Source organism: Centruroides sculpturatus, unplaced genomic scaffold (genome assembly GCF_000671375.1).
Source record: "Centruroides sculpturatus isolate CEXI.00-Female unplaced genomic scaffold, Cexi_2.0 scaffold1763, whole genome shotgun sequence".
Taxonomy (NCBI): Eukaryota; Metazoa; Arthropoda; class Arachnida; order Scorpiones; family Buthidae; genus Centruroides; species Centruroides sculpturatus.
Window position 1 is genome coordinate 28,121 of NW_019385896.1, and position 12,625 is coordinate 40,745.

At 27.0% G+C, this 12,625-nt stretch overlaps 1 protein-coding gene across 1 annotated transcript in view; it reads left to right on the forward strand.

Annotated features, from left to right (window-relative positions):
• LOC111612454 overlaps positions 1–12,625 on the forward strand; it is a 51,426-nt gene that overhangs the window by 26,695 nt on the left and 12,106 nt on the right. The window contains exon 9 of the mRNA XM_023353670.1: positions 611–773. Within this exon, the coding sequence (XP_023209438.1) occupies positions 611–773 (163 nt within the window). The remainder of the gene's footprint in view (positions 1–610; positions 774–12,625) is intronic.

Consider the following 12,625-nt stretch of genomic DNA (forward strand, 5'->3'; position numbering starts at 1 on the left):
TAGATTAGTGAAATTCACAATATATATATATAAATTTTTTAAAGTACATTTAACAAAATGCATTTCAGACTCATATTGTATCTCTTTAGTTGTTACACAGTTGTTACATATTAAACTGTACAAAACAAAAGTACAAATAAATTGCTGATTTTAATAACACAAACTAAGCATTAAAGTATAAACAATAAGATAAACTTACATTTGGTGTGCAAACCAGATTATTAAATACATATTGGCTTTAAAATCTTCAAATACATTGTATAAAAAATGTTACTTTTAATAATATGATTTATCCAATACTAATTTAATAGTGTTGGTGAAACTTCTGAATGTGTGTTTCTTCATTTGCATGGCTTTATATGTAATCATTTATCTGCTAATCAGACATTTGCAGAATTATGATGTATGTATTATACATTATTTATAATATTACCCAAAAAATAACATAGAATTTTCTGATTTTTTAAAATTTTTCAGCTCTATTTTTTAATCATTTAACAAATAAATTAATAATAAAGCTTTTGAAATTTGTAACATTGAAAATTGTTCCTTACATGACTAAAATTATAACAATAAAGTCAGATTTTAATTGCAATATATGTATTTTCAGCATCATAATGGAATGTCTACTAATACGATGCCTGTTGTGGATCAAAAATTGACTCATCCAAATCCAAGTAGTGTCTACACAGCAAAAAGTACGGCTTCAATTACTGTGAATGGTGGTTATCATAATATAATTAGAGACAGTTCATATCAAAATCCACTTTCACGTAATGAAATTAGAATGTTAAGAGAAATTAATCGATAAATGTTTTTATGTATCATTGCATTATTTTAATGCATTTAATGTGTAGAATAATTGTTTTAGGTTTATTAAATCAATCAATTTAGTAGTAATCCAATTTGCCATAATATAAATTCATTTCTAGAGCAAATAATGATTATTCGTAACTATTAAACTTTTCATAAATATGCTTAATGTATAGGCAAAAATTTTATTTTGCTGATACATTAAAACTTGTCTTACATAGATGAATTTTTAATGATTCTTGATGAATGGTAATTGATTTTTGAATGACTTGTTAGACTAGTCACATTTTTCCAGAAATGTTAACTTTCCTGTCTAAAAGTATGATGATTGTTTGTGTGTTTGTCTGATGTGTATATAGATCAGTGTGTGTGTTAGCGTGTATATGTATATATACATACATTACACATACATGTAAGTGTATGGAATATGTAAGAATTTACAGTTTGTAATTTAAAAATAATTTCATAAATAATTTATTTTTTCAGATAAATATGTTTTGAATTTTAATAAATTGTATGACATTCATCAGGAAAATTTAAAAATGATATATCTTTCTTAGCATTATAAATTTAATGGTGTATAGTTCATAGTAAAATATATAAAGTTTTGATATGCAATTTCAATATCTGGTAAGATTTGTGAACTCAAACAAAATAATTTGTTTTAAATTATTAAATTACTGTAACTATTTAAAAATTTTGAAACTAAGAATGAACCATTTTCTTTATTATATATAATATGAAGAATGAATGTTGTATGGAAGTGACAAACATTTTAAATAGTTTAAAAAAAAAAGCAGCAGTATAAAAAAATTTCCATCATCACCACCATTGAATATTTAATAAAATCTAAAAATTTAAAATATTTTTACAATAAAATATAATTTTTAAATTAAATTTTTCAGATAATCATCTTGGTGATTTCTATAAAGATTTAAAACAATTTTATTTTTAAATAATTTTTATACTTGTTTTTCTTCTCTTAGGAATTATTTTGTTTAAGTAACTTATAATATTTTTATGAATTTAATATTAAGTTTATACCGTTTATTATGAATAATTTAATGATTTAAAATTGGCATGTAATGCTTATGACTGATATACTTGAAGAATTTCTAAATGGAATTCAAATTTTTGCTGGGATTGATTTAAATTAAAAATTAGTCACAATAAAACTTGTTATACGAATGAAAACCCACAAATTGTAAAGATTACAAAATTTATAAATCTGATGCATAATTTCATATTAATGATTTTTACAGAATACAGTAAAACTTGTAAACCACATGGTACTGAATTTTTTTGTTTTGAGTAGGTTTTAATATTTTTTTTATATTTAAATTATACCAGATAAATGTCACAATTATATACATTTTATAGTAAAATGACTTTTATTACAAATGTACGTAACATTTTATTACTTGGTTTAATTCAATGTGATTTCTTCTAGTAAAGATGGAAGAATTTTAATGCAAGAATTGAGATTTTAAAATGTTTTTGTTTCTGAGAATTTATGCTAGGTACTAAGACACTGAGTTTTAAATGTGATCCTTATTAGCTCACATGATAAAAATCTAATTGGCTTGTTGCCAATTAGAGAATCAAGAACCAGTATCTCATTCTGCTATCAGAAATTTTAATTACATTACATTATTAGAAACTAAGTTATTTTGTGATCTGACTGCTCAAGAATTTTAATACACTAATAATTGTTAACTTCAATCTCTGTAATTTAGATTGTGTTTCACCTTTCATAATGCTACTAGTGTTGGTAAAATTAACTGTTTCATGGGAATTTTACATTAGTTCAACTTGTCCATAAACCCTAACCAATGAAATATTCATAAAAAAATATATAAAAGATGTTAGCCATTATAAGAAACATATCAGATGCTAAGATGACCATCTTAAATAACTATAATTTGGCACAAACTATCTCTGACAGGTTGAACCACACTGACATTGATGAAAGATGGATTGATTATTGAAGAAACAAGCAAAAAAACAATTGAACATAAAGCAAAGGAATAGAACTGCCTCAAATCTTGTCAAGAATCCTGACCTCAGCAGGCTATATGAAAGCATTTGATTGCTGTTAGAACTGTCTGGTATAAAAAAAAGTGAAAACAAAATCATTGTTCTGAAATGTTTTGTTTAGGTAGGTTTCCATTTTAGGCAGGTTTTACTGAATGTGTCTGTATATACATTTACAGTAAAACCTGTGTAAAATGGGAATACATACATACATACATACATACATACATACATACATACATACATACATACATACATACATACATACATACATATACATAGATTGTCTATAATTAAAATTCACCTATTCTGAGTAGTAGTAAGGGCAAAAAACATTTAGTTTCAAATGTTACCATTAGGTGTCATTTCTCCATGTGTAAGTAATGAGACATGCTAATTTTCATTACATCATTTGTCTGCTTGCACACTATTACAGGGTATTTAAACATCATCCATAGAACTGTTTTTGTTATATCACCATTGAAAGGACATTAACTTTACAAGAATGTTCTTTAGTGGTGAAACTATTTTATCAAAATGATAATTCAGCACCAAAAGCTTTGCAGAGGCTTCAATCATTGAAGGGAGGCTTTGAACTGGTCCAATCATTGCTAACGGACTATAAAAATTATTGTGAAATTTTAACAAATGGGATCATTGGCTGTGAAACTTGAAAGATGAATGCATGTTGCCACATTGTTTCCAGACCTGAATCCATGCAGTTTTTGGTTTTGGGACTATCTCAAAGAACTGGTCTACCATGACATTTGATATTTTTGGCAGCTCTTAAAGAAAGCATATTACACCACATGCGTGTTTCAAAGGATACACTGTGGTCAACAATTGAGAATGCTATTGTAAGCTTTCAGGTGGTAGCAGAGAATGTTAGCTAGCTTATTGAACATGTTTTTCCCTGATTACACAAATCACTTCTGTACTATTATGTGATGTTCAGAATAAGTGTAAATTACCCCTGGTGGTGACATTTGAAACTAAATTTTTTGCTCCTATGGGCCAAAAAAATTAAGATGACTGAAAATTTGGTAATCTTCTGATAAGTAAACTGATCAGAATTGGTGAACTTTAATTATAGGCACCCTGTATATTGTTAAAATATGAAGTTGCTATTAGATGAAAGATCAACATTAGAGAGCAGGAAAAAGTGCATGTAAATATGTATTGAATATGAAAGATATTATATAATAAATAACTTTTCAATTAGAATACCAAGATTTAAGCAGTCTTGTAGTAAGCCTATTGAATTTATTCATATATTTTTCTTGTTAAAAATCAACAGCATTATATGTTTTAAGTTAAAATTTTATAAAATACTGTTTATTTAATAGTGAAAAAACATTAATACATTTTATTACAATATATTTGTTTCAGTGTGTCCTTTAAATGTAAAATTCCTATTATAGCACTTTCAATAATAATTAGTAGTAAAGATGATAAGTTCAATATATGAAAATTTTTAAAATTTGTGTAAATTAAGATTAAATTTACATTTTCAGGAATAATATAAAAATATTTAACATTTTAAATTACATTTCCTTTAGAAATAAACAAAGTTTATTGAATGTGTTGAATACAATATTACTGAATTATTATAAAAAATAAACCAAATGTCAATTTTCAACTATGTTTTTAGGTTTTTATAATTGTAATTAGAAAGATTGCAATTGCAATGTAGTAATAATACCAGTTACTGATCTCAATTTTCTTGAAATGGTTACATTAGCTGTATCTAAAATTTTAATAAAATTAATCTATATAGTTCTGTTTAAATGCTTAATATAATAAAATGAATAAATGACAATAGTGTCATTTTTTTTTCTTAATTATCATTTTTAATTATTATAATAAATTATTTTATCATTGGTCTTATTATCATATCTTTTGTAAATATTGTTTTAAAATAGCTGGAAAGCTATTTTAAACAAAAAAAGTAAAACTAGATGGAAAAAAATAATAAAAACTGCTAAAATAAAATTAGATATTTTTTCAATAGCAAATTTTAAAATTTCTTTGTAATTATAAAATTTGAAATATTCAAAACTTTTATTATGAGATTTATTCAGTATATCATATTAGTGAAAAGTTTTTTAAAACAATTTTAATTCAGAATATTTCAATAATGGAAGTTAAAGTTTTTTATACATTTTTCTCTGTAAATTAATCATTAAATGATATATAGCAGTATTAGATTAGTTGTTTTATATCCTTTTATATTGAAAATGTAATGTAATTTCAAGACCTGTTGTGCTAAAGTGTTATTTCCACGAAACAAGTCAAAAAGTTGAATTATAGTTAACTGATAAACACAGATTTATTTGTAAGAAATGAAACTGAAAAAACTTTATTGTTTTTTCTGTTATATGATGTAATTTATTGTTATAACAATATAAAACTTATTCAAATAGTTTTTTTTTCTAAACTTCAGGCATTTATTAATTTTGTGTACAGTTTTTAGAATCAAATGAGTGTGCACTTTGTAGCTTTATTATCAAGATCTTTTTGCAAGATCTATTTCCTAACTATATATATAGTTAGGAAATAATTTGAAAGCTTTTACTAAATTAATTTTAGTAAATTTTGTAATTTACTTGTGATGATTGTTTTTATTAGGAGATTAGGTTATCTTGCTCTGCAATTTATATTGATTGATGTCAATAATTTATATAGTATTGTATTATTGTATCATTATATAGTCAGAATATTTTCTACATTTTGAAAAATTTTTTTAAATTTCTTCTTTGTTAAAGTTTGTGTTTGTTTGTTTGTTTGTGTATGCATATATATATATGCATACACAAACTTTAACATATCTATATATATATATATATAGGTATGTATTGTATTGATTTTTCTTATTTCTTTTGGATAAGTTATTACCTCATATAACCAGACAAGACACTACCAGTTTAGACACCAAAAATTTTTCTTTTGGTTTCATAATAGACAATCATTCAGGTTTTCATGGATGTCTTTAAAGTTCATTCAGATTGTCACACTACCAAAATCTGCAGCAGTGATAACAAATAAAATAGTGATAGTGTCAGTAGAAATGGTTGTTTATTCTTTATAGTAGTAAGATTGGATATCAGATTGCATCATTAAAGCTGCCAATCAGATATATAATTTGAGAAATGATAGTAGCTAATATTTTAATGTTTCTCAAAGAAAAACTTTAGGATATTTATATACATTTTTATTAATCTGCAATGATATGAAGAACTACTTTTATTTAGATATTGGGTGACTTGTTTAATTCTGTTTCATCTATTACTTGATGAAAATGAATGAAAAGAAATCAAGTAAATTTAGAATGAAATGAAATGTTTAATGTTGTACTTGATTTATAATTAAATATAGCTCTCTAATTGCATATATTTTTGACATTTTAATTGAAAGAACTTTAAATATGAAAGGCTAGTGCTAAAGTAGATGTTAGACTTAAATTTGCTTAAACTTCAAAGTAACTATGTATGAATGAATACAACAATAAAAGAAATGAAAATACATGTAAACACATGCATATGTTGCATCTTTTATTTTGCATACCCTTTATATCATATATAACAAAATTTCAGTTTATTTTTTATCATATCCATTTTACTTATAAATGATTTTCATATTTAATTATTCAAAATATTTACTTAAATAGAAACTTTTATTTGTTTAAATAAAATTATGTTTATTTGATTTAAAATGGATCAAACATTATTATAAGTACAGTAGAACTGATTATCCAAGCCCCAATTAACCAAGATTTCACATTATTTGAGGCAAGTCTGTAAGTGAATATGCTAGTTAATAGAATAAACTGTAATTCATGGAAGAAAGTTTAAAGCAGTAACGTAGATTAAAAAAATAATTTGTGTCTTACTTTTACTTTGATATGAGATAAATCACTCATATTAAAATAAATACAATAATACACAGTTTCATTCTTAAAACTATTAACTCTATAATATATGATGTATTAACTCTATAATATATGATGTGAAAATTGTGGTTATTATATATGATTAAATTCATCAAGATATAAAGTGATATATCATATTAATCTTTTACACATGCAATTTTTAATCTGAAATTGCCATGACTATTCATTTTATCAGTCTTCAGTTGTGTGAAATAGCATTAACCATGGATAATCAATGGTTCTACTGTTTAGTGTTCTTTAAGAATAAACATTTTCTCATATGTCAACTTTTAAATTTCTTGTGATTTAATACCATTATAAAAAAATTTTAAATTTTATTAATTGTATTTTCTTTCAGTTTTTTTACATTGCACATTTATAAAGTTTATACTTAAAATTTTTCATCAGTTATCATGTTGTAAATAGATAACTTTTAAAATATAATTTTATTCTACATGTATATATGAGGGTTGTCCCAAAAGTAATGCACAGTTGGCTCTAACTTGAAAAATACTTATTGAAGAAGATACAAGTGATTACAGGCCTTCAAAATAATCCCCTCCTTTATCAATGCATGCTTGCCAGCAGTGCAGAAGTGCTTGGATTCCGTTCAGTGTCCCCTTCTTATTGAGCATCTGAATCTGTCAGGTCACTTCTCTTCAGAGCTCTTCCAGCATTGGAAAATCTTCAGCTTGGGGAAGAGACCAAAGTCAGGTGGGCTCAGATCAGGACTATAAGCTGGGTGGCAGAACTGTTCCCAGCTGTATTTTTTGAGAAGTTCGATGATTGGTGCACTGATGCTGCCACCTTTTGTTTGCATAGCACCTGTGTTAAAATACAATGCATGCTCATTTTCACGATTCCTGTCTCCGCCGTAGTTTCTCTTACCATGATTCTCTGGTCTTTGTTGAGCAACGTTGCAATGATTGAAGCATTTGTGTTGTAAGCTGTTACAGTAAATGGCCGCCCCATGTGCAGATTGTCTTCGATGCTTGTTCGACCTTCTTGAAACTTTGTGTTGTACTGTGCTGTACTGTGCTATGATTCACAGTAAACCTTCCACACGCTTCTTTTAATGCGGCATGAATTTCAGGCACTTTTTTACCATGCACTGTTTTGATGCAAATGTACGCATGTTGCTCTATTGCTGAAATCTGACCCAATGGACTGTTCTCATTGTCTTTTTGAATTTTTGGCATTTCCTCTTTAAACAAATCCCACTACCATATAATACCAACGTTTTCATAAGATTTCAATCTACACACTGACGCTTCAATCAGCTGTCTACATTGCCTACAACACCCGTTAGAGTGCGCTGTGAATTACTTTTGGGACAACCCTCGTATACATACACAAGGATAAAAGCAAATTGAGACTGGATGTTTTTCTGTCAAACACAAACAAAAATGATCACTCTGAATCATAGTGGCTGTGGTCCTTTTTAAGTATTCCCTGTGGAATTCAGTACAATTCTGCAATCATTTTTGCTAGATTTTGAAGATATGTCTCTTCCTTTGAGGTGTTCTTCAGAATCGTATGTGATGTTTTGACTGCTGTTGCTGTGGATAGGAAATGGGTTCTCTGAAACTTGGCTTCAATTCTGAAAGTAGAAATAGATCATAATTTGCCAAATATGGGCTGTATGGTGGATGTAGAATGTATGAGATGTATTTGTAAAAACTTTGTCACCATGTTACTAATGTCTATGGGCATAGGTTGTTTAGTTGTTTAGAGGTTGTTTCTTTTCAATTACTTCAAAGTAAAGTGCATTGTGATCCAAGCACATCAAGATTGACAGTGTTATCAGCTTACATTAAGTCAATCCAAGTTTCTCTCTTGGTGGATTTAAGTTTGGAATCTTAATTGATTATGTTGAGGTGATTTCTATTGTTGCAAGCAATTCTATGAATTTATCAATTATTTTCAGGTCTATTGAATCTTGCTAGAATTATTAGATTATTGAAATTCACAAAATCATAAGCTGATAACACCAGTATAAAAGACATAATACAGTTTGGACATAATTTTGCAAACACTGAATTTACTTTTCAAAAACAATCCAAAAGTAAGCTTAGCTTACTGAAACCCATCAGGAACATGCCACAGTTCTTATCATAACACGTCTGACAGTTGACTTTTTCATCACTACATTCCAAGATTATCTGGTCCATCAAAAGAAAACTTCTTGTTAGAGAAAACAGTTTTATTAAATGGATGTGCATCCTATAGTCATTCCATCACTTTGGTGAGATGATATTTTTTATTTTTGTATTGTTGGGTTAAAGATAGTTGCTGCTTTTTGTGACAGTATAAACATCCATCCTGTTTTAATAAACTTTGTATAGTCCTTGTTTATACAGATGTGACAATGTGCGAAACACCCTCTATGCTTCCGCACCACTTGACTGAAGGGTCAGCACCACCTCATTGATGCCATGTCAGGATTCTGATGCTACTGTGTCTTATGGACAGGCACAGAAACCACAATGGTCATTAATTATTGTTCGTGCGCGAGCGGTTGCATGTTTAGGCAGTTAAATTTGGGATGGAAGAGGTCCAAGAAACAGAGCTTCCAAAAGAAGTTGTGCTCAACCATGAGACTAGCATTAACAAATGCCCATTTATGTTTATTAATTTATATCTATTTACAAGTATAGGAGGATTTATAAGGATATAAATTTAGGATTCAAATTATAGCTATTATGACCATCATTGTGGATCCCTAATCATGAGAGAGAGTTTACATTTGATCGTGTGCTGATAAATACCTTGAGTTGTTGCTGATAAATACCTTGAGTTGTTGCTGATAAATACCTTGAGCAGACATTTGACCCAAAGGGGTAGGATGTTGGCTAGTTCAATGAGGAAGTCTATTGATAAAGATGTTAGCACTAGCAGGTGGAGGATAAGAAGATACTAGGTAGGTAGTCGATATTCTGTAGGAGTTATTGGTGGCACAGAACTAGATAATATCAGAGCACAGCAGAATCGTTGGTGAACTTCTGAATGGCGGGCCAACCCCCAATTACGGATGAACTCCAGAGACTGAACTCTCGATGATGATTGAGGGTTTTCATCTTTTATTTATTTTTTTTTTTTTAGGTTCCTGGTGACACATCCAGATGTGTTATCTGTGAACAAGGAAGCAAGTCCATAGGAAAAGATATAATCATATCCTTTTTTAGTTTTCTTTTTTCCTTTCCCAAGTTCGAGTCCTCACACAGGCAAATGACAGTTTTCTTGATTTTACATGATGTAACATGTTCCATCTTATCCACTGAGTCCATAGACTTCCTTCTTAAGTTGACTTTTATGTTTTGAGATAACTTTTGTTTAATTCGTAAGATATTTTTAACAGAATTAAGAATGTAAAGAATTAAGTGTAAATTATTTAATGTAAAAATATTTATTTGCAAGGCAGTTTTGACGTAAATGCTGTCTCTATTGACTTGATGTCAATTAGAAAGCAATACTTCTTGTCTTAAAATTATTGTATAAGAATTCATTGTTAAAGTATTTGAAAAACATTTTGAATTTAATAGCCTTAACTTGTACTTAAACAAATTGCCTTGTTTATTTGAAAATTATCTTGTGCCAAGAGTTGAAAAAATTTTGTCGAAAATATAATTTATTAACCATTTTTGGTTTCCTTATATTGCTTTCAAACATATTTTAAACAATTTTTGTTTCTTCATTTCTGTTTCAAGTTTCTGCTTTAATAATTGAGGACCACGGGCAGGAATGTGTTAACTTTTTTTCTGGTTTCTGAAAAAATAATCATAAATTTGAAATTTGTCTTGTATTTAGACAAGTCACAGCAAAGGTGAATATTTTAGAGGTTGATAGGCTAATATATGAGAAATTATGAGCCATGAGTCTGGAAATAATATCTACAGTGTGTAAAAATTCAACAAAGAAACTGATTTAACATGATTTTGCCCTAAGGTCTTTACATTATTTAAAGTTATGTTCATATTTGAATTTCCAATTATGTTTCATATGACTTGAGAATTTATATCTTATTTAGTAAATCTTTTCCATAACTTCTAGTTATGGAAAAGTAACTATTCCATAACTTCAGTTATTTTTGGATTTATAATTTTTTTAAATGTCAAGTTTATGGTTAATAGATGTTTACTTGAAAGATCTCTCAGATGATTTAGAGATAAAAATAAATGTTTTATTACACACTTTATTAAAAATTCATAAACTGTTTTGAAATAATAAAAATTATTATATATATATAGAAATCACTCTTTTTTATATTGAGAAAACTTTGCTATGATATTTACATTGGATAGTAAATAATTCATACTAATACCTTCCTTAATAAATTACCTGTTATGATCATACTATTTTTATCAGAATCAAAAATTTATTATTATTATAGCTGTTATAAGGCCCAATAGCATATGGCAATGGTTGGCTTTAGTAATCAAAATTTTAGTAATGTCTTCCTTTAGTTTTCTTAAATCTAAGTTATATGAATGGACATGTTTTATTTATAATGTGACTATTTTATTCTGAGTTTGTTTTCCATTTTTATAAGTTGCACTTTAATTTTTCTCACCCCCATATCAGTTGACTATTGAAACAACAATGTTAAAAAGTACTTATAAATAAGAAACTTTTGGTTTGGGTATCAATTAAAAACTGTTTTATTTTTTATTATANTTTCTCACCCCCATATCAGTTGACTATTGAAACAACAATGTTAAAAAGTATTTATAAATAAGAAACTTTTGGTTTGGGTATCAATTAAAAACTGTTTTAGTTTTTATTATATGAAGAATTTTAAGCTTCTGAGATTATAATCTTATTAATCTTATTTATAATCTGAAATTAAATATATTTTTATTGAAAATATGTTATAGTATGAAAATAAGTTAATATTCTAATATTTTTATAATGTTTAAAATTTTTTTATCTGTCTTTTATATTAATTATTTAGACAAACTATATAAGCAGTGCTACATTCAAATAATTTTCAATGAGTTTATTTCAAGGTAATAAGATAGATTTAACATCAAACATTGTATAATATATGCATTTATATTTTTACTTCATAAAAAGTTTGTGACTGTTTGTTTATATGAAAGTTTTCGTATAAACAGTCACAAATTTTTTATGAATACATTTACAATTTTTACAAAATTAAATGAATACATTACAAGAGAGAAAGAGACTGTCATTATAAACTTTGTGGAAATTTAGTTTGATTTATTATTTATTACCAGAAAATGTCTAGAAATGTTGTAGGTTAAAGAATTCTAAAGTATAAAATTTAATGCTATGAATATGTGTTTTATATTTATCATTATACTTATTTTAATAATTATAGTTTAGTGTTCAGTTTTGTATTTAGGTTATGTTTACATATGGATTGTAAAAACAAATAATTATAAATTCTTGATGAAATGTTTCATTCCCAATCAATGTATGACTTAGAAAACACTAAGAACTTTAATAGAGGTAAACTGTTGCAATTTATCAGGTCAGTCCATAAGTTCTTGTGTATTTTATGACCTTCAGAAAAATCTTGTTTTGCTGTTAAAAATGCCAGTCTAATGTGATACTTTTTACACTGAAGTGTTAAATTGGATCTCATTCATATAATACTGTTCAAAATTGGGAACATTTCAGTTGTTTATTTTCGTTAAAATGGAAGTAACAGATGAATATAAGAGACATGTTTTATACTTTTTATTTTTAAGTGGTGAGAATGCTACAAATGCAGCCAAAAAATTAAATACTGCTTATAATCAAACTGTAACAAGTGTAAGGACTGCGCAGAAGTGGTTTGAAAGATTTAGAAATAATGATTTTAGTGTGGAGGATAAGGCTCGTACT